Raw genomic sequence first — 23,453 nt, forward strand, 5'->3', positions numbered from 1 at the left:
TACGCATTTTGTAATTTGACATCTCGCACCTTATGTTCCAGTTGAGGGTTCACTTTTCTACTAAACTGCAATCAATACAAAACGACGCTGCAAGGGTCATCTGCCCGGCCTATTCCAATTCTGTGAGTGTCATAGGACTAAAACGTATTGCAATCCTAGCAATCGGGCGCAAAGCTGCAAGACTATGCCTTTTTCATAAATTCTAACAACGTCCATTCCACGAGTACTCATCAGCCCACCTACTGCATCTCCAGCCGCAATGAACAACAAGAAGACTCTCTGCGCTCCCAGTGCCATGACATCTGCCCATCTGTCATAACTTTTTTGTTCTCACTGCAAGGAAATGGAATGATTTCCCCACTGCCGCCGTTCTTCAATCCAGCCCATCATCCCCCAGAAAATCTGTCACGGAATCATGTTCTCAGAACCCCATCCATGCACCCCTCTAGTACCCTTTACTAGGTCCTTTGGTGTACTAATGAATAAATAAATTCAACTTTGGACAGGACTAACCAAGATCTCAAGGTGATTCGCAGACAACATCTGGACACACCTTTTAAATATAAGTTCAGTGTACTCCTTGCTGAAATGCAAAGGCTTGTTAAGCGGTTTCGAATATGTTTGCTGCGGAAATAGTGACCGACACAGTAAAGACAGTTGAACAACCTAAGAGAGTGCGATGACATTAACTGCGGCAAAAGGTGAGCAGCCCTTGGGCGCTGGGTCAAAGTATACCGGGCAAACGACACCGAGCAAAACCTGCCGCGCACCTACAAAAAAGTGGAAAGTACGGCTCATTTCTGTCGGAGCCCGAGATGGAAATGACTTTTGTCGTGTCCTTTGTATGGACGCAATTTATGTCGCCCACATTCGGTAAGTAACTGAGTCGTAGCTTCTCGTCGCCGGACAATCAACCAGGCAGCAGGGTGCATTGTTGTCCTCGTTCATGCTTGCGGTGGAAACACTACGCCCATGCCCTTATGTTTTTCCCCGAAATCAAACTCAAAAAATTAATAGCGTCACGTTACATCTCAAGCAGCCATTATGATGGTTATAGTATATTGCAAGCTTACTGTGAGCAACGGTGAGCTTATTGTAAGCAACCCACCGCCGGACACCCACCGGTATAAATGGGTACAAGCCACCTCCGCCAGACGGCCGGCTTCCTCAGGGGTGTGCGCTTGGAGGAAGCTCCGCAAACGCCGCTGCGCCCTTTCGGGGGCAAACCCAGTTTCGAATACTCAGCCTGCAAACGTGGTTCGCGTGTCACCGCGAAGTGAAGAGTCCAAGCTCGTACGCTCTAACCAGCGTGTATCAACAGACGTACAGGTTCAACTGCCATTGTTGCGAGCACTCGTTCGTTTCGATGAGGAAACGACATTATCACTGCGGACTTGGGCGAGTCCAGTTTTCCGGTTGTCTGGGTGTCCACCATTGCTCAATATTGGTGAGCAAAGGTGGCTGAAACATACGATACGAAGTTTAGGTTGGGCTAGTTTGTTCATCATTCACAAAAAAAAACGGCGCGAAATACGAGGACAAAAGATTGATTTGATTTATGGGTGTTTAACGTCCCAAAGCTACTCAGGCTATGAGAGACGCCGTAGTGAAGGGCTCCGGAAATTTCGACCACCTGGGGTTCTTTTACGTGCACTGACATCGCACAGCACACGGGCCTCAAGAATTTCGCCTCCATCTAAATTCGACCGCCGCGGCCGGGATCGAACCCGCGTCTTTCGGGCCGGCAGCCGAGCGCCATAACCACTCAGCCACCGCGGCGGCAAAAGAGGGCGCTGGTCCTGTCGTATATGTTTCTCTTTTGTCTCCGTATTTCTCGCCGTTTTCTTTGTAAATAAGATGCGAATATGATGCCTTTACAGCTAATAGCTCTTATAGGGGGGTTCGCCGAGGAATGCTTGGTCTGTGTCTGTCGTTCTAACAACGGCTTGTACAGCGGGGGCAGGAAGTCCAAGCTACAGGGAAAGCGAATAGTAGTCGTTCTCAAGAAGTTATTGGCACGTACGCACTGCGGGGAATTGGCCAAGCCACAGTCGCGGCCGTGCACTCAGGCCTCGCCTTACTTCGTCATCCTCTGGTTGGAGCGCGATCACCCAAGGTCACGTCATCATTCAGTGCACGCAACCCGTGTGTCATGCCTCGTGCAACCTTCGCCGTCATCGGGTGGAACTCGTCAGACGCTTCCGAATGACACTCGGACGTTGCGCGTAGGCGCGAGCCCCGCAAACGTGCGGCGGGCTAAGCACGGGAAGCACGCGTCGGGAACCCTGCCCGATAACTTCCGCATATCTGACCCACACATTTCGCAGATAAAAACTGAAAACGTTTGAGCCATGCTGTCTAACACGGTAACTCAACAGCAGCTGCATCGCATCACTGCGCTGGTACAGTAAGTGTCGCCAAAATCTATCACAAGCGTCACCAGCGCGGACAGCCAATACTGCTATCACCGAGCTTCCGGAATTACGCAGCATGGTGCTTACATTGATTTTATTTTATCGGCTGTGTTGTAAGAAAGTGCTTGCTAAAGCCTCTCAATGAACTAAAAAGAACGCCAAACGCCAACTTTTGAAGAATGCCGCCCGACTCATTCCCGGCGCATCCCCTTGATGCTCGACCCTCCCATTGGCCGAACGCTGTCACGTGTTTTCGCGCTTTTTTCTCTTTTGTTTTGTTGCTTCCTCTTCGCCCCCCCCCCCCCCCCCGTTACAAACAACGCGAGCAGTGCATTTAAGCACCAATGCGATACAATGCAACGTGATCGCTGCGAGAGCGGCTGCCAGGCCAGCGCTCCTTAGGCGAAGCCATTGTACAAAAAGGAGAGAGTGAGTGGACACGCAGGAGGAGAAAGGATAAGGCGCCTTCTATTAGATTATTTAGGGGATTCAGTCCTTCCACAGACACCTACGCAGCGTCATTAACATAAAAAAAGCAAATGCTGCTGTGCATTGTGATAATTCTTGAGTGATGGTCCGGAACAGTTCTTTTTTGCAATGAATTTTATGTCCGTGGACCTCTGGAAGCACCACGGAAATGTATATTCGTTGCCTTGTCTTCTTTTCAGTTTTGGGCGACCCAGAGATTGTCCAGGACTTTATGGTAGTCTACCCCGAAGTTTTCGAAAGCCGGCAAGACAGCTCTGAGAAGGTGGTGTACATCAAGGATGGATACACGCTTAACTTGAGAAAAGCTTCAGTTCTAGCCGACAGTGTCTTACTTCGAGACGTAACGGAAGAGGGAGTTGTTGAACGCCGTGTGAGTAAATTCCATCTTCCTCTGGTTAACCCTTTCCTACCACTTACGCAGTTCGCTGTCACGTCCTTCAATAAGTGAAATTCTATGAGCTAGGAGAGCCACCCGAGGAGAATAAGTTTCTCATTGATCTTCTTTTGGTCCGCTAGGACAAAGCATACGAAGCAAACTGAGTTAAACGACATACAGTTACAATGCCTTCGCAAGTTTTCATTTCAGTCTGTGTTACCCGGCTCCATTCATGATCTTTCGCGGCTTCTGTATTCAAGGAAGTACTGACTTTAGTCTATATAAGGCGTGAAGGAAGCGCGAAGGCGACAGCTCTTGATTCTGCATCTGCTATAATTAGCTGCTAAGTGAAGCAAGAATTTTTCGCGGCCTTCACTAATGTTTCGAATATCGGCTTCTTTCTAGATCGGGGGTGCGTACTATGAGAGGCACCTGTTCGAGGACAGAAGCAAGCAAGCTTCGCTGCTCTTGCAACCTCAAGGACGCTCTGGATACGTCATTGTGAGTAAGCCTAATTGTTTAACGTGGGCATTACACGCAACTTGAGCTAAAATAGAAAGCATAACTAGTGCCTATTTGCGGGAATAATATTCGCGTAATATTATTTTCAGAGCAGCAGCGCCGAGTCTGAAAGTAAAATGCGGTACACAGCGCGGGCGCTTTTTGAAAAACGTAATTTCACGCCGACTGCCCCAAACTTGACCTTAAAGTCACCTGCGCCGAACTTGACTGCCGATGAATGTGGGTGTGCTCGTGTGGAAGACAGGCTCAACCTAGTCTCAAAATGAAATTGACCCACCTCCGAAAATTGGATGAGTTGACACACGCTCGGAACCGACCTAGGGCACCACCAAAATTCGCTTGACCCACCCCCGAAAGTTCGAAAATTGAGTTCATCCACCAGAATAGATTTGAACCACCCTCAAATCTCCCCCCCCCCCCAAATTTGGGTGGCCCACAGTGCTATCGCATAATATTTTGTGCGTAGCAATGCTGAACCGCCAGCTTTAAATATAAAATTGCACATCGTCAAAATGGTACCATTCCTCCAAATAAAGTTCCAATCTTAGAGCCTTTTAGTTTGTTTACTGCCTTTGTTTCGCCCTTTAAAGGAGCTCGTGAAACAGCTTGGAGCAGCACAAGAATGCAGCCGCTCTCGTTAGTTGGTAGCCATCGTGGCAACGCAGATTTGGGCACACCATCATGGCAAGGAGTAGGAGACCGTTTGTAAGGCTTTAAGCGAGGCTTGAAGTCGCAAGTCAATAGCGAGACCGCTACAAGACAGGATGCGTTGCTTTTCTCTGAGCACTGTTACTCGCATTCTACCTCAGAGCCTGTAGAAGCCGGAACCAAAACTAGATGCAAAACAGCACAGTAATGAGCAATTTAAAGCACAACAGGGCCTACCTTTTCCAGTTACTTCTTTCCCGAGTTTCTGCGCACTGTTATCGACAAAGAACAAAGCCCAAAGGCTTAGTGTCCCAACTACTAAAACCAATTAGGTAAGTTTTCAGCAAGAAACACAGGTTTTCGTCTATGCGGGTAACAATGTGGCTACTTTAATCTAATCTGAGCAAAGGAGAGAAGAAAAATTGTTAAAGAAAACTATCGCTCAGGTCTCGTGAAATGCCCCTTTATATATAAAGATCCTTTACTTTGCATGAGAGCTATGCTATATTGCACAAGACACCAGAAAATATTGCAATTCTTCAGAGAGGACTGATGAATTTCACCCATAAAATTGAGCCACTATCCAGCGTGGAAAGATCGTCATCGGGGAGGCAGCCTCACAGAATATCGAGGCTTGCCCGTAGGTCCGGAAGCTGTGGGACTGAAGACATAGCCCGTAAGTATGATTTTTTGCTCTTCCGTATTTATTTTCTGCACAGTCAATGAAAAAAAAACGAAATCACTGATGTTCCGGGTCAAAACCTGAGAGAAAGAAAAAGGCGTTTGGCCTTTCGACTCACGGAATTTCCTTCTTTTACCGCGTTCATATCAGGTTTCAAGGGGCTTTGTCTTTCTTTCATACTGAAATCAATTCAAAATCACTGGTACATTTCACAGAGTGAGGAGGCAATGCAGGTTAATGTTTTTCAAAGCATCATTGGTGCATGTAATCATGGAGTACTTCAACTACATCTCAATTGGCAAACATCAACTTTCTGGTCACATATTACGTGATAGTGTTTACACTCACGGCGTGCTTGAACAATCTGTCCTTCTTGCATTCCTAAATAACCGATGCATCCGTTAAATATCCTAGTACTTCTGGTGTCACTCATTGCTCTTAATTATCACTCGTTTTCAGGCGTTATTGATCAAAAATGACTGCGTGCCGCGTAGATAAATATCTCAAGCAAGATCACTTTATTGTCCTTTAACCAACCGATTTCTGATTTGTTAGCGGAGGAGAGTTCTTAGCTTAGGATTTTTAAATTAGCGGGCATGTTTCCAGACAATTAAAAAGTTTTCCTTTTATTGTTCATAAATAGCTACTTAATTCATGATTCGCAGAAATGACGCTTAAAGCAGCAAGAGAGGCAGAGCTCATTAAAGGGGAATTTAAGACAAACTGAAGTTGACGCGTATTGATAGATTATTGCGTTCTAACAAAAAAAGACTTCACATTCACTGAAAACAACGCCTTTATAAGCTAGAAACCAAAAAAAAATGAAAAACGGGCATCGCAGGCGTTAAGCTTTTTCCGAAACAAACTGCGTGCATCGACATAACAAAAAATCGTGGTTCTCGGAGGCTAAGTTGCATCACCATTCACTTGAAGACGACGATTACGGAGTCTTTTCTCGCGTAGACATCATGAGTTTCAATCGAGTAGCGATAAAATCTTTAAACACAAATTTCTTAGTAATGAATGTATCTTTTTCTGTCGAACAAATAATGAACACAGCCAGGAAGAGCCACACAAGCGATTTTTACCAAAACTTAAAGTTCGAGGAAGCTTCCTCCAATGCTGCTTTAAGCAAAGAGCAGACATTTTTTTTTCTAAAAACAACACCAGTGAAAACCCGCTGATCCGTCCTAACTTCTTTGTTCATAAATATAAACACGTTTTTGTTTCAGAAAACGAACCTCCAGAAGCTGAAGCTCGCAAAGGAGGTGAGCAAATTTTGAATATTAAAGATGCCGCCGATAATGGAGATAAGGTGCCGATTGGTACTGAACTAGAGCTGTTTTCATTTGTGTCAACGGCCGCGGACGTCTGATTTTTTTTTCGGCCACTAAAGGTATTCTGAGCAAACTAGACATGACGAAACTTTTTGTTTGAAATATTGCCTTCTTGTTTTTGCAGGTGCGACAGCTGCCAATTATGCGCTGGAGGTGTACTTCATGAGCGACTATTATCACACCGTCTATTTCAACAACCAAACGGAGGACCGGGTCGCATATGCTACAGTGTTTATGCATTCGGTGAGTACAGCATTAGCGATGTGTGCAGTGTATTTTGAGGCAGTGATTTCAGCTCGTTGGAAGACATACAGAGAACAATCTTTCTACCGCATTGAAGGCCTGAGTGAACAATACGTAAAATCGGCAGTTGTCAATGTGCCGTCCTTACTGGTTATTTTGAGCCCGTTGTTCTCGTCATAACTTTTGATTCACGTCCAGCTCAATTCCAACTTCCTCGTGTATTAGGCGGCTAAGGATGGTTTGGAAAGGTTTGCCAGTCAGGTTTGCTGTGTACAAAAATGCATTTTTTTAGCGCGACAACTTACTGTGGTCCTATACAGGTTTCATCACAAATGACTTCATTGACTCTCTTGCCAGCCATTAAGACAATAACATTTATCATTGGCATTTAATTTAGCGTTTTATAACACACACACACAGGGCTTGAATCAGTGCTTTATTTTCTGCTTATGCCCTCTTTATGTCTTGGCAGACTACTTTTTACTGCATCATCTATTTCTATATTCATAATACCATATGTCCTCGCATGGTGTTTCTACGTGACCTAGTGTGTACTCGTTTAGTCATGTCGGTTGTTGACGCTCACTCAAAACTATCTAACTCTTCACTTACCGAGCATTCAGCAATTTACCTTCAGCGCAGCCCTGGAGCATTGATTTAAATGCATCACCACACAAATAAATGAACCACGGGCGCGCACTCCAGCTATATAGAGAGTCCTTTATACAACACACCACAACCCATACAAGATTCTCAGTTACCTGCAATAAGCCGTATAAGAAGTATCCTAGACCTGCGCTTATTCTGACAGCACTGATATGCGAGGGTTGCATCCCTAATGATGGGCCTTGACCAAGTTCTTGCCATTCATCAGCAAAGAGCAAATAAGCGTTTATAGCTTCCTATAAGAGGGGCGAAAGAGCAGGATTAGGAACCGGAAGTGTTACCAGAAATGTTCATGGTATGTACGCGACATATACGTATCTAAGGTGCCGCTACGCCAGAGAAGTTGCTGGAAGTGTACCGCAAGGCTAGACCGGCCAGTAGCTAAGGTTAATCTCATGCTCAACCAAACGCAGGAAGACTGTAGAGAAAGTCAGGGTTCCTGAGCGAAATCAAACAACAACCGTTTCACATCTAGCTTTGATACAAGCACTGTGGAATGAATAATTGCGGTCAAATGTGTCTAGGACCTGCCGGTTACGACCTAGGAGTGTGCCTGCGCTTTATACCAGTAACTCATGGTTACTCTTTGTTCCCGGAACAAGATCATGCTTGCGCCTTACTGTCATCGCGAAAGGTCGCGGTATTCAGCAGATGTCGCTGTCGCAGGTGCCGCAGCGTTCTTTCCGCAATAGGAAACCGACGTCGGTAAAGAGAAGGAAGTTCTAAAGAGGCGCGAAATGCAAGGTCAGTCTTATGTGTTACATCTAATTCGCAGGTGAGCCTTCGCCTAGCCCAGCTCGACCCTCCTATTGCGGTAATCGTGATTGCGATCCAAGGAAGCTTTACGGTAAGTTGGACAATGATGGCCATTGCCTCCTGATAATTAAGCTATCTTTCCAGGCCAACGAATCTTATGTAGACCTGTACGAGGATGGTGATCTTATCGGTGGTAGCAGCCTGAACAAGTTAGAAAAGTACTTTGACAAAGACAACTACATGAAGAATGCAGACATAGTCCTCATGGCAACGGGGTAAGGATATCTCTTCTTTGGCAATGTGGAATATATACGATAATTGGTGAATATCGGGAATCAAGTGCTAACTTACATCAGCCTCCACCCGGCATTCAATTAGGCACAAAAACAAGGTGCTCAAACGGATTTCCAATCCTTTCGCTCGAACTAAAACTACAAATATTTGCAATAAACTTTTATTTTGAATGTGTGCATATCTGCGCGTGCGGGTGCGTAACTGGCGTCCTCTGTTCATTCTTTCGAGGCGAGAGATGATAAAACTGATTCCAGGAGGAAAAAGCTCAACTTTGGCAGGTACGTCTATTTTGTACACGTTCAACCGTTGAGAGATGTGGTTTGTTGCAGCGTCTCTGAGACATTTAGGCATGTATACAGTATTTACCGAGGACATTTTGCATGAGATCGAAGCAGCAGCAGATTACTTGCAGAACTGAACAGAAGCTATCACTGCGAAGTCGCAAGATACCAGTGCTCATGTGTAAGACAGTCGCCACAGAAACATGTGATATATCTCTTCTTCCTTAAAAAGTTTGCCTTTCGCTCCGTGCGCATATCGTTTGTTACCGTCAGACAGCCCTTGTACGCCACAAGAAGCGGTGCTCATATATTCTCGCGGCAGTACCTCACAGCTAACCTAACTAACACTTAACGTTGCTTTCGCTCTTCGAAATTTCCCAGGAGTTCGCCTCGCAGGGAATACTTCACAGACATCGTGAAGTATGCATCAACTGGTTAATTGCACCACCACTAACTAGTACCTATAGCTGCAAGAAGGATATGAGCGCCACGAGCGGCCAGAGGTGCACCCCTCCTCACGACAGTGTTACTCCCAGCTTTTAAATATCCGTACCTCTCAAGAAGCGAGAACCAGGCTAGGGAGCATGTATATTCTACAAACAACCAGTTTAGCAATACAATGAGTCAAATCCGGCAATTCCTTATTACAGGCGCGTTGCTCTACCACAGCTGCACTGTTTTCAAAACTGAGATGTTGCAAATTAGAATCTCTCACACAGTAAACATTTTTTTTATACAAAAGTTTAAACGTTGTTAGGAAAGGCGAGGAATGTGCTTGTACAACTGCGGGCAAAAGTATAGCACGCAATTGCCATCTAACATTTCTCACGCGCTCCCTAATTGAAACTGGCAACAACGTTATGTGCATGCCGGTATAGGGTGTATGCGCACGTTCTCATGGACAAAGAGTGTTTCTTCGTTTCCAGTAGGGGAGGCGCGATTGCACTTATAATAGAATAGCACTTATAATAATAGAATTTCCGCACCTTTAATTAAATTTGTTCAAATACCACTCGTGGCTAGGGGTGCTGCTACACGCTTCAAATTTTCCTTCGTGTGGTTTAAACTATATATGAGCGCATGGTTTAGGACATGGTCCCTTATTGTTAATTCTAATGGCCACTTCTATATAACCCCTCCGCTCCTCTGAAACTACTCAAAATTGAGCAAACCGTCAATTACTACTGAAAAAACCGGTGTGCAACACGCAGGAATCGCTTACCTTGGAAAAGCTTGCAGGCCAGGGAGAGTCTCGATTGCTGAAGACAGGCCTGGCACATTCTCAGGAATAAACACAGCTACCCACGAAATTGGACATCTGTAAGTACATTCACATGCAACAAGAAACCTTTAGAATAAATGCCTCAGCATTTACCATTGAATTTATCTACTCGTCGTTCGAAAGCACTTGATGCGAAAAAAGATATATACGAGTTTTTGCGCTGCACAGTTACCTGAGCCGTGGGGGATGCAGCACAACGAAAGGTTCATTTTTAGTTTCAGTGAGCTATAATTTGCTAACGAGTAAATGTAGTACAGTTTCAACTCTGTCCAACTGCTGCTGGCGACAATGAATAACTTTTCTTGCAGTCTGGGGGCTCACCACGACGGCGATAAGAAAGCAGAGAATTGTTCAACGAAGGACGGATACATGATGAGCAAGTACACCAAAGGAGAGCGCGAGCTGACCTTTTCGGAGTGCAGCAAGAGGATGATCGCTGACTTTGTCACGTAAGGCTTCTGGCGGGACAATGTTTACTCCTCGGAAAAGCTCGCTGTTCGGTGAGACATTGCATTGGTAAGGGAAAGGTGAAAAATGCGCGCACTGAATGTCAGGAATTCCACTCGAATATTGCTTCTGTGATAACACCAAGACCACACGCGCGCTCAACGCGCATATTTCAATTCTGGAAATTCTGTTCCAATAGCGCGCAATTATGCACGTTATCTTTTCGCGGGCCAGAATACTAAGAGTTTTGAAATGTCGCGCTTCCTTGTTTTTCTAATACTCGCATCCTCTTCCGAGAAATGTGCGATGCACAGCTTGGAGGGCTGACATAACCTGCAAAATAACTTTTTTAGAGGGGTTTTATATATCGACGCCAACTGCCATCTTCGTTGCACCAGTGTATCAGTTATCACCTTTTTTCTGGCCAACGTGCTCATTTACACCGTGAAAAGGACGAACCAAATTTTCACAGCAGTGACTGATCTGACGAATAACGGATTTATAATGTCAGGAAAAGCCTCACCTTAATCATCTATACTGCGTCCACTGCCCAACAAATTTTCCTCCCAATGATCACCCGATAGCGCAGTTCTGTGCCAGCCGTGGTCTCGCAGATTTACTAATTTGACCTTCCCAAGTGGCTGTGCGTCGCCTTTGGCTGCGCCTTCCCTCGATAGGAATTGATTCTGTTAATTTAATAGACAACAAATTACTCGTATTTAGCTCTGCATCTCCAACATGAATCATAGAAACGAAATAGGATATGCACTCTCTCTCATGGCCGCGAGTGGGCATAACCATGAAACGGTTTTCAGTACCGGTGTGGCACACTTTAGAGACTGAACCTCGTTGCAAGGTCTCGCCTCGGCCAAACACAACCAACCGTCCGCAGCGCTACTCTAGCGGTGGACTGCAACGCAAAGGACCACTACTTTCCGCCTCCCTCAGTGTTTACAACGGGTACCCCGCCGCACCGAAGGGTGGCGCCATGACTCCGCACGAGACCACCGCGCTGGCTGCGGCTGCCCGTAGGCGCGCAGATTTTGCAACACGCGCCTGCGCCGCTGTGTGTGCGGGATAGGGCGTAGGCTCCTTCCAGCCGCACGCTGGCTTCGCCCGTCACGGGACTAGGAAGACGGTGTTGATGCAAGCGCTGCTCCTGTTGCACGTCGGCCCGAGGAGGCCGACGGAAAGTTTCGCGCAAGTTCGCTTAGGTTCGCCTCCTAGCTGTCCCTCTGTTCCGGCGTCATAAGGTCACCCGCGGCGCGACGACAGTACGAGTTAAAAGCATTTCATGCTTCAAGCATCCATTCCTTCGCTGTCAGTTCGTGATACAGCATACAGTGGTAACCTATTAAACTAACCGCGCCCGTCGTATTAATGCACATCAGCGGCACACGAAAGATCCGGCCACACATCAATAAGACCAAGGCTCCCCTGTTGGGCCGAACAGGCGCCACACAGCCGTGCAGTGACATTGCGTACTCTGCGAAACTGCATGCTAATAACGCGTGCACCATTACGACTACGGGCAACCTAGCTATATAAAGTCGCTACACCGCAGCACTCTGCAGCACACTCAGTCCGGCTCTTGTCTTCGCAAAGGTGGCCTTACTCTCGCTGCCTGAAGCGGCGCGCGACCTGCGGCGCCCTCGCGATGCCAAACAAGGCGGTGATGCTGGCGGGAGATGTGATGGAAGGGGCCGCCTACTGCAGACTATATCACCCGTCATTCAAGAATGTCACCTACATTAAGGTAAGAGGATTTGAAGCTGTTATTCACCTGAGTGAGAAAAGCACCTGAGTTGCGTTTAAAGCCCAAACAAGGTTCATCAAGCAGACACGTCGTCTTTAACGTTCCCAGGAACGCACAACGCAAAAAATATGGACTTGCAGGCATGAAACAACTGAACAGGCAGTAAGCTCGTGTCTTTAGCGCTGGGAGTTTTTCTATTTATCACTATACCAACTAGCTGTGTTGCCTTTACGGCTTTTTTAAGTCCCATCTACTAGTACCGAAGTAAATACCGCAGCTACGAGCAAGTCGCACTTTCACTCGTACATTGAAATTTCTTTCCTTCCGGGTTTCTGTACGCAAGACGTTCCGATCCCTGTCTCATGGGTTCTGCTCGCTGAACAGAAGCACTTAGCTGGGAAATCCGGCCTGCAGGCCACAATGCGTGGAGTCGGATACCAAGCAAGCTCTCTTGGACTGTTTACCGAGCACGCACCTTTCATCAGATAAAGAAGCAAAAAAAATCTCAAAGCATGGTTACGAGTGTGCAACGCGGCTGTTTGAGCGTTAGCTATGGTGTGAGAGCAATGAACTTTTCATAAACACGCCGTGCGGCTATTGGTCACACAGCGTCTTGGCGCGCTACCAAGTTCGCTTAGCGGACCATCGCAGCCAGCAGTCACAGTGTCTGTGCGCTTTAGTAAGGAATAAGCATTACTGTCATACATTATGCTCACCCGCTAAGCGTTACTTCCATGTTCTTTCTTTTCTCTTTGACAGGAGGAGTCAGATCTAAGTCAATGTCGATTTCGTTGCTTGTTGGGACCCGAAAATGGCAAGAAGGCCAAAAATGTCACGGCTTTTGCGATGGACGGGACACCTTGCAGCAAATCCGACCCAAAGAAGGTCAGTATACCCACTGCTTGGCTTACTCATGACATGCAGTAAGCGTGATTGGGCTCATACTGTACATGGCACTGCCCATAAAACTACCATGAAAGGCGTTGTGTTCGAATTGCGATTATGATAACTAATTTGCAGTTTCTCATCGATGATGGTCGATGATTGTAGCTTGCAACTTGTCGATGAAGGTAAAAACGTCAACATGTCTGAGGCTAGCAACATGACGAGGCAACTGACGTACCGATGCGCTTTTCAGTGCACCAGCGCATCATTCAAAGGATGTAAAGTATGGCGAAGCAAATTTCCTGCTGCGACACCTGTGGTTAGTGTCGCAGCAGGTGCATTGGGTCTGGACACAGTCACGAGCACAAAAGATAGTAGAGGTAGTGAGCGAGTATCAACGTTACATATCCCAAAAGGGAAGGGGGAAGCGGGAAAGAGAGGGGGTCTTATGAGGAGTAGGCCTCCGTTACCCCCTGGGCCCAATCCAGGATCTTGTCCTGGAGATCAGGCGCTTGACTGCGCAGGGCAGCCTCCCACTGCTGGTTAGATATAATATTGAGGGATTGTGGTGGTAATAGTGGAGGGGGGGTTGAATACAACTCTACATGATGCGGACGAAGTTAGCTCTGGCCAGACAGAAATTACGAGCTTAGGAGGAATATAGCTGAGTGGGTGAGGTGGAGGAAGGTACGAGTGGCAAAACCTCATCACTGAAGCTGACGCCGCAGAACCTCGTGATACTGAGAGGTTTCACAGCTCCCGCTATTAAAGCAATAACCTTGGGCGATTCCCCTAAACAACTGACCAACACTGTCCCCACTTCGAGTTGTTGATCAATTCGCTCTCGCCCTACCATAAGCTTGCCGTCCCGGTTAGCTCAGTTGGTAGAGTGACTACTCCGGTGAAGTTGTGGTCCCGGGTTCAAACCCCGGACCAGGACGAATTTTCCTTTAACTACTAAGTTTCTGAGAAACCTGAATATATTTCCTCTGTAGTATGACTGCGCTTGGGTGGATGCCAATTAGTAATTACTTCCTTATTACAAATTACTCTGCCTTGGGGGATTCCCCTAAACATCTCACTAAAACTGTATTACTACAAATTTTCCAAGGTTCAGTTGACCGTTCGATTATTCTGCGTCTATGCAGCCCCACGGGAAAAGACTTACCAGGGGAAGTAACTAAACTGCTCATCCTTCCCTTCTTCCAGGTATGCAGGAATAGCGTCTGCGAATGACCAAGGATCACTACTGTGTCATGCAAAAGCATCTACCTGCGCTGGTCGCATTCCATTACAACACTGCTGCTCAAGATGTATTTTAACGCGAAAGAGTTAAGCAAAAAAAACGCCATCGTCGTCGTCGTTCGCCGTGACCAAAAAATCCGCGGGAAATCCACACAGCAGCAACGTAGGGGGCATTTGGGCCACCTAGGTTACGTGACCGTGAGTTGTGTCTCAGAACCCCACAAGAGGCAGCACCTGCCATCGCAGGGCAGTAGTGCATCGCTTAACCGCTGCACCAATGATTTTAAATTCGAGAATGCTCAATTCCACATACGTGGGCCTTAACCCATTGACTCTATCCCGTCACACCCTTAAGGCGAAGCTGAACTGTCTCCTCCAAATTTGCTCACCTGCATGCATTTTTTGCGCTTCAACTGTTTGTTTTTACAATAAAATTTATTTTACCGGCCAGCTTGCTAACATCATTTACAATCGCTCTCATTCTTCCTGGGAGTCTGCTTTACGGACCGCTCAGCCCGCCGGCCAGAAATGGCTGGTGGATCGGGCTTTATGTGAAGGCACAAGCGCGTGGACTCCTGATCCAGTAGAGAACCACCTTGGAAGAGTTTTTTTCGTCTAATAAAATTGCTTCCATCCATCCATCCATTCATTCACACAATTCCCTGCTTTGAAAAATATGTCCGCACAGTTGAATGATAATCGTTATTTGGATTTAGTGATTTACACACTCCCTGTTCGTAGCCTGTCTTAAGCAAAAGCGATTTTACAAGAATGTACCATTGTTTATTTCCCTTATTTTGCGTCAAAAGACGCAAGCTACCATGTGTTAAAGCTAACCCAAAGCTTTCGAGATCTGGCTTGTCTATGCATAGACGGGACAGTATACATATATACAAATACTCACAGCGCGGATTTCTGTTTCGATTCTGTAGCTAAGCTTCAAAGGGTAGCAGGAAGGTGACGCACTGTTGCCGTCACACTTTAGCCAAACACGCTTCTGGCGCACCTATTAAAGTTATACCGCTCGACCTTGAGTTTTCCGATGCAGGTCTAGTAGACACGCCATCCTGACTGGTCTGCTTTTCGGAGCGGCCAGTTATTAGTATTCACCGAAAAGCGGGCTCCATATCTATTGTATACGCGCTATCATATTACTCAGGAGCGTTTCGAGGCAAACGCGCAGGCACCGCTGCAAGGAAAGAATATTGATTCGTTCAGCTAAGGTCGCTGTACTCGTGCAGCCAACGCCAGATGCGACGAGTGTTTATGTTACTGCTGCGCACGACTCGACCGCGCGCTGCGGTGTCGGCTGCCGCGATCGCCATGTGATGAGCCCCGTGCGTTGCTCAGGTGGCTGTTATCGTATATATATTATAAGAAGCGCTGTTCGGGCTGCCTGAGAGTTGTTGTACTGATTTCGTCGAAGTAAACGGTTCAACTACGCCTGCGTCTTCACTATTCCCCTGTAAAAATGGTCTGTAGACAGTCTACAGGCTTGTTATAGATCTATTTACTTTCTATAGACATTTTTGTCTATTCATAGACTATCTATAGACAAAAGTCTACTGAAAGTGTATGGCCATAAATCTATAGATTGTCTATAGGATTTGTATTGCCTATAAACTGTTCTCTAGGGTTGGTCTACAGAGAGTCTATTGACTTTATAGACAGAAGTCTATGGACAGTCTATAGACTGCCTAAGGAAATTTTTGCAAGGGATTAACAGTCTCTAATGTCCAGATAGAGTCATGCAGTGTTCGGGATACATATGTGAAAAGGCGAAAACTGGGGCTCTAATTATAGACGGCCTTGGCCTTTTAATGTGGCCTAATATCCCTTTGCAGCTCATTCTCGTGCTTTCAATAAAACAAATATGCGAGTTGAAACCCAACGTCATCGAGGTGATGCTATTTTCTACACATGTTGCGGCAGCGGAGAATCGAGTTTTATAGTCAGCAACGCTTACAAGGAAACAGTACAAACAGAGGATCCCAAATCCCGCGGACACCACTCCGCCACGTGCAACCCATAGAGGTTGGATACGGACGCGCTTTTCTATCTTCTGCTGGGGCAGACCTGTTGCGTGTTGCCTGCCCGTACTGCTTTCGCTTCGTGGAAGATGTTATGCACATCCATCACAGTTCTGACGCTTTTAAAGGGAAGCTGAAACACTTTTCGAAAAAATTGAGTTCCATGCGGCATTTTATAATGTACAGTCCGCTGAAAAAGAATATCGCATTCGAAAAGGGCAGAAATAAACGCAAAAGGCTGTTTTTTGGAAGAAAACGGGCACCAGCGTCTCAGGGCGCCGAGCGAACGCCGCGAATGGCCGGGATCGTCATGACGTCATCTACGGGGATATCCGGCCAGCATCGAATGTGTTGCTGCGTAGCGCGTTGCTTCAGCTGCCTTAAGAACTGCGTTTTGCCAATTATGTATCCGTCGTTCACCAAAGTGCGGGCCAAAAAGCAGCAAGCAAAGCAGGACGGCCGGCAGACTACCCGTGAATGACGTCACTTCCGTCAGATCCGTCCCCCCATTCGGCGCTTCCGGAAGCGAAGAGGGCGTGTCGGCGGCGGGTTTTTAACAAGCGATTGCGGCTCATTTTGCGAACAGAATCGAGAAAAAATTTACACACATGATTTTCAAAGTCCCTTCTTCCCAACCGCAGCGTTTCATGCAAATTGAAAACCGTTTCAGCTTCCCTTTAACTGTGAATGGCGCAGTGAATTCGTCAATCACGGTAAACATTGAAAGAACGGCAAAATATTGACAAGGCGTTAATAAAACCTGATGCGAGGAAGCTGCGATAGCAATTGGGCTTACCTTCGATGGTCACTTTCACACCTTTACTCTAATGAATGTTTCTATGGGATGGGCGGTGCGTCTGGAAAGGACTTGACTTCAGTGGCAGCGCAGGTAGAAGGAAGGGATGGGATAGCACACAGGAGTAAAGAGCGGCCACAAGTGGGCTTCTACCGCACGAGGCGGATTTAGGGTTGCTTGACGGCGGAGCTTACCTCTGATCCGTCAAGGCAACGGTTTGGTCCGAGACCCTTTTCCCAAACATCTCACCCTAGAAGAGCCGAGCACCAGGCCGGGGGAAGTCTTGTAACCAATAAAAAACCGGTGAGTACCCGGCGTCATTGGGGATCGAACCCAGCACCTCCCGAATGCGAGGCGGATGCCCTACCACAGGCCACGCTTCGGTAAAGGAGCTGAATTTGTGGAAAAGAGCTGAATTTCCCACCGCATTTTTTAATTCGACTTCGACGTCGCTTTCTAGCTCTCCTGCTGCGTTGGCTTCAAGTGGGCTGAGGCCTTGTGGCGGGTAAACGTCAGCGGGTTTGGTTAATGACACTTTTGGGTGTGGATGAGTGTGCGACGGGTGGCACTTTTTTAGAGTAGAGGTGGGCTAGAGAGGTGGGTTGTGGATGGTGGTGGACAGGCGGGCTAATCCAGTCTGATCTTTAGCACAAGCACTAGCACCATGGCCTAAATCCTACCCGGAAATGCCTAAATTCTGCCCGGAACTGGCGAAACATTGTCGCCCTTGCCGTAACTGCACGCCCTGGTTCCGCAACACAGTTCTCTTGAAAAAATTACCGACCCAGCTTATCGGGGAAATTTTTAAAGCCTACCGCATAAAAAAAAGAAAATGATCATTGCATATGCACCACTTCGGTATCCTTATCCAAGAAGGAATACAGCTATCTGGATGCTAATGCATCTGGATGCACGCGCCCGCGTGCCAGTGTAACGGGATGGTGTCAGCTGTCTACCAGGTGTGATTACGAATCTTGTATAAATGTGGTCTTCCTTGTAGTAAACCTGTTGAAGTTCCGCGTTTGGTACTGTGCTTTCTTCTCTACGGCCCTCGTCGTTTTGCGTGGTTGCGATATGCACTCCATTGTCAACCACCAACTAGCCCGCCTTTGTCTGTTACCGGAAATTTAAGCAACCTTCATAAATATTGCGCTTTCAAACGCATATTCCTGAATGTACTATATTGAAGCTAGCAGCCCTCGAGGATCAATTTTAGAGTGGTCTCCAGATACCTGTTTGCGATTATAGACCTCTTCTAAAGCGTGCCATGTACGCAGGATCAGTTCGCACTGAACTTGATAGAGGAAATCCTGCAGATCACAAGTACAGACCTCGTAGTCGTAGCTGTGCCCACCTTGCCTATTGCAAGGTGGGCACAACTAGCCTGGTCGTGGAACTGCTGCCGATGCAGACGATAACGCATGTAAGATAATACCTGCAAAACTAAACACGAAAAATTGTGGTCTGGAAAACATCATCTCCTAGCAGCTGGCCATTTAAACTTGATTTGGGCCACAAACGGTTTTTGTCGCACCACGAAAAAAAAATTGCGGTTTCGACTCTGTCGATTGTTCCGACAGTTAAAAGTAATCGTAGAAAACTAAGTATTTGGACTCAATAATGTGACATTCCGTGTGTGCTACGAGGATCCACGTTCGACGGCGCGGCGTAGACGGAGACCCGTGACAGCGGCATCATCAATTACCCAGCCATGCTCTTTGAGTGACGACCAGAACAACCGGACCCGCCGCCGCCCCGGGGAAACAGGCTTTATCCTCCCCAATTTCCGGGCACATTCCAGGACAAGGGAGCTGTCAGCGGGCCAGAGCGCGCCGTACCACAGCCGACGCTATGCGCTACCGCGAAGACAACATTCTTTCCCTCCCCCCCCCCCCTTTGTCGTGGGCTATCGCCGGGAAGGCACCCACAGCTTCCCAGAAGGGCCGTGACGGACACCTGTCATGGCGGACAGGCAGTACTCGCCAGGAATGTGGAAAGACAGGCGCTAGTGAATTAGCTCCGAAGAGAGAGCCTGTGTATACTCTCACTTGAGAGAGAGTGGTGGCGTTTTTGTTGTTTATTTAGTTTGTAGTGTTAACAGACTCTGGGTTCGAGGCTAAGCCCAACCCAAGGGGTGGTCCCCATCTCGCATGTTATTTTGGATTGGAGAATTGATGCTTTGGACGGGCCACTGGAAATGACCGCCCTTAGTCCTTTGTTAATCAAGTGCTTAAAAGCACATGTAAACGGATGCAGTCCAGTCTGAGCTGGGGCTCCATGCTTAGCATGTAATGTGATGCTACTTAGGCACTAACCTGCCCGGTCGATGAGTAAAGTAGTGCAAAGTTTGTTTTGTAAATTCAGTTCTGCTTTTTCCAGTTTAACTCTCTGTATATGTATGTTGTAAAATTATGCTCTGCTGTCATCATCTACAAGCTCGCCTCCTGTTCATCTTCCAAGCCGAACGACACTCGAGGAAGGGTTTGTGAACCATCCTCGAAGAAACGGACGACTATTGAAATTCTACTGCATACACGCTCAGGACGACATCGTTCGCGAAGAGAGCCTTCAGCGCCGAAGCCCGACAGCGTGCAGCTTCTGCCAGCAACCGCTCGAGCCCAACTCCGGAGCCACTCCATCGCCCCCATGAAGTCGTCGGCACGTAAGCTCGGACGCCCCAGCCTCTGATGTATAATCTTAATCATGTGTAATTATTGAATATACCTGTTTGTTTAAACTGAGCCATACGGTGTCTCTTTGCCTCTCCGTCCCGTGTGGACCTGCGCATTATGGGGGTCATCACACTGGTGTCAGAAGTGGGGTCTCAAAAGCAAATGTCCTCTGAATGCTGTGACATTCATGACTTCAAAATTGTAATCAAAAGGGAATCACGGGACTGATTGTGGGACTTTTACCCCCATTTGAGAGGCTTGAGGCACTGGAGGGCTTGAAAAAAAAAATGACTGTATCTGAGGGAGCTCCCACTCCACAGCCGTCGCTCGGAGCAAGCATGCTGGCATTAGGAAGCGTCGTTCCGACGTTTACAGGAGATAAGACAGGGGTTCCAATCTGCGATTTCTTTTCCATGCTAGAAGAGATTGGGAAAATGGGGGGATGGTCCGATGCTCAAATGCTGGGAATGGCGAGGTGTAAGATGGCAGGAGCTGCTCATGATTTTGCATGGCGAGACGAAAAAGTAAAATCCACAAAATCATTTGCGGAATTTAAGAAGCTCGTGTTTGAGCATTTCGACACGGAACCACGTCACGTGCGGGTACAGAGGTTCCGTGACGCCGGACAGATGGTAGGGGAGGACGTGCGAACATTTGCGTCGCGGCTTCAGCGCCTAGCGCACGATACGTTAAGCAGGGAGGAGGAAGGAGACCAGCTTAAGAAGAAATACGCGGAGGATATACTTAAAGAGGAAATGACCGCTTTGTTCGTGGCTGGTCTGCAAGACCCCGTGCGCCGGTTCGTGCTCTCGCGCAAGCCGAGCAATTTCGACCAAGCCGTGGAGGCCGCATTGGATGAGGAACAAAATGAGGCGTTAACGACAGCCGCAGCGAGAGTACGCGTCATAGAGAGAGCGGTGCTCAACCCTGAGGTTGCTCTCTTGACAGAGCGGTTAGATCGCTTAGAACAGCTGCTATCTCAGCAGGTAGAATGCCAGGTTGAAGCGCGCGCTCAACAGCGCCCATTCGCTGGAAACCGGAGACCGCCACAAAGCTACAGGCGCGGTATGCGAGATTTTGAAGAAATCGTATGCTTCGCTTGCCAGGGTCGCGGACACATCGCCAGGTTCTGCCAAAACGTGCGCCGTGGGGAGCCACAAAGAGAAGCAGGCGAGACACGCCCTAAGCAAGCCTACAGCGGGGCTCCAGATACCGAGTCAAAAAACTAGTTAGTCCTCCCCAGCCTGAGGAGCGTGGGGAGGGAGCAGTAGATCATGAGGTGGTGGTAGTTTGTGTGGCCGACGAGGCATGCCCTGTTGTGCGTTGCAAGTTAAATGGTTGTTGTATGGAATTGTTGATAGATACGGGGTCAAAGGTGACATTGCTTAAGGAGAGCAGTTTTAACACGCTTCGAAGGAAGGGGGACCGCGAGGTGTTGGAATCGTCTGGTGGTATGGCAACCAAATTTGTAGGCATAACGGGGGATCCTCTTGGCATAAGTGGACTCTACCGGTTACACTTCTCTCTCGGCGGAATTGCATTGGAGCACCCCTGCTACGTATGCCCGGACACGGTGTCTCTGCCAAACGGAGTGTCAGGTATATTAGGGCAGGATTTTTTGAGAAAAAGGAAGGTAGTAGTCTCATTCTCTGAGGAAGAGGTTAATGCGGGCGGCTCAAAAGTTCCGTTTTTGAACAGGAGAGGGGCTGAGATTCGCATTACCGATATTGACACCCGTCAAACAGTGGGATCATTGGAGAAGGTATATTCGCGGGTTGCCGTCCGGCTGGTCGAGGAGGCGGTCGTCCTTCCTTGGTCGGAGCACATTTTGTACGCGTTTGTGCCTTCAGATGTAGAGAGCGGCGCCGTGGGAGTGCTTGAGCCGGTCGACTCTCTCAGCAATGGCCTGAAGGCAGCCGCGTGCCTCGTGACAGTTAATGACGCCCACAGAGTGCCCCTACGGGTGGTTAACTGTATCCAGCAGCCACTGAGCCTTCCCAAGAACAAAACATTGGCTTTCTTCACCTCTGCGATAGAGCAACGTGAGCCCACCGATACGGTACTCGCAACTGTAGAGCATGCTAGTCCTTCGGCTGCTCCAAAGGTGTCGTTCGATCTTTCTCACGTAAATTCCAGGGAGAGGGAGGCTCTGGCTGGTTTGCTGAACGACTACTCGGAGGTATTCGCCGCGTCCAACCTGGATTTGGGCTGCTGTGGCGTTATAAAGCACAGGATAGAAACCGGCACTTCATCGCCCGTTTACCAGCGTGCGTACAGGATTCCTTACTCCCAACATGAGGAGATGGAGCGGCAGGTGCAGGACCTGATTGATCGCGGCATTGTCGAACACTCAAAGTCACCCTGGGGAGCACCAGCACTATTGGTGGAAAAGCCAGATGGCTCGTATCGATTGGTAGTGGACTACCGCAAACTAAATGCCGTAACTCGCATCGATCCATACCCCATCCCCAATATACAGGAGACGCTTTCTCAGCTGGGCTCTGCCAGGTACTTCACGGTAGTGGACATGGCGGCGGGATTCTGGCAGATAGCAATGGATCCGGCAGATGCCGAGAAAACGGCATTCAACACGCCCTCAGGGCACTATGAATGGAAAAGAATGCCGATGGGTCTGGCCAACAGCCCTGCTGTCTGGCAGAGAACCGCTGATGTTATCCTGGCAGGTCTTCTGGGGAGGCTGTGCTTCGTGTATATGGATGACATTATCATATACAGTGACAGTTTTGAGAACCATTTGCGCGATATTGAGCAGGTTTTGGTGCGACTAAGAGGAGCGGGTCTCAAGCTGAAGCCCTCTAAGTGCCAATTCCTCAAAAACGAGGTGAAGTACCTCGGGCACGTTGTTTCAGCTGACGGCGTGCGACCGGACCCTGAGAAACTAAGGTGTGTCTCGGATTTTCCATCCCCGACTAGCGTCCGCCAGGTCCGGCAGTTTCTCGGCCTGATCGGTTACTACCGAAGGCACATAGAGGAGTTCGCCAAGCTCGCTAAGCCGCTCACCGCCTTAACAGCCAAAAATGTCGCCTTTCGCTGGGACGAAAACGCGGAGAATTCTTTTGGGGCCCTGAAAAGGAAGCTAATGAGTGCACCGCTGTTGCGCCACCCGGATTTTAATTTGCCCTTCGTTATGGCCACAGATGCGTCAAAGTTCGCAGTTGGTGCCGTGCTATCTCAGGTTATCGAGGGCAAAGAACATCCCGTTGCTTTTGCTAGCCGACAGCTGAGCCCCACAGAGCAAAAGTACGGAGCTACGGAAAGGGAGTGCCTCGCCGTTGTCTGGGCAGTAAAGCACTTCAGATGCTACCTTTACGGCCGCAAATTCAAGCTAGTCACAGACTGCCATCCTCTGAAATGGGTGATGAGTGTCAGGGACCCTAGCTCGCGACTCGCTAGATGGAATCTACACCTGCAGGAATACTGCTTTGAAGTTGAGCACAAGTCAGGAAAGACACATCTGAATGCTGATGCACTCAGCCGCACAGCTGCCGTGGCAGCTATAGATGAGTTTGTCCCCGTAGTCGACCCCGCCGAATTACGCACAGAGCAGTGCAAAGATCCTGACCTGAAGCGAATAATCGAAAGCTTAGAGGGCGCACCGTCTCACCCCGAAC

General features: G+C 48.0%; 1 protein-coding gene across 1 annotated transcript; it reads left to right on the forward strand.

The window, feature by feature from the left end:
* Nucleotides 1–795: 795 nt before the first annotated feature.
* Nucleotides 796–14,767, forward strand: LOC144103779 (venom metalloproteinase BumaMPs1-like). Its single transcript, XM_077636433.1, has 14 exons — nucleotides 796–873; nucleotides 3,083–3,273; nucleotides 3,685–3,780; nucleotides 4,993–5,125; nucleotides 6,364–6,399; nucleotides 6,593–6,711; nucleotides 8,153–8,224; nucleotides 8,278–8,408; nucleotides 8,656–8,705; nucleotides 9,920–10,028; nucleotides 10,299–10,439; nucleotides 12,043–12,193; nucleotides 12,953–13,078; nucleotides 14,288–14,767. Exons 1-14 carry the CDS (start codon nucleotides 816–818, stop codon nucleotides 14,312–14,314), a joined length of 1,440 nt encoding a protein of 479 aa, XP_077492559.1. The 5' UTR covers nucleotides 796–815; the 3' UTR covers nucleotides 14,315–14,767.
* The last annotated feature ends 8,686 nt before the right edge of the window (nucleotides 14,768–23,453 follow it).

Source organism: Amblyomma americanum, chromosome 9 (assembly GCF_052857255.1).
Source record: "Amblyomma americanum isolate KBUSLIRL-KWMA chromosome 9, ASM5285725v1, whole genome shotgun sequence".
Classification (NCBI taxonomy): Eukaryota; Metazoa; Arthropoda; class Arachnida; order Ixodida; family Ixodidae; genus Amblyomma; species Amblyomma americanum.

Bases quoted from the DNA above. Each gene is read 5' to 3' on its own strand.
- LOC144103779 (XM_077636433.1), top strand. From the start codon at position 816: ATGGAAATGACTTTTGTCGTGTCCTTTGTATGGACGCAATTTATGTCG. The intron at 6,400-6,592 runs GTGAGCAAATTT...TTGTTTTTGCAG, and splicing joins AGCTGAAGCTCGCAAAGGAG to GTGCGACAGCTGCCAATTAT. The intron at 8,409-8,655 runs GTAAGGATATCT...CATTCTTTCGAG, and splicing joins ATAGTCCTCATGGCAACGGG to GCGAGAGATGATAAAACTGA.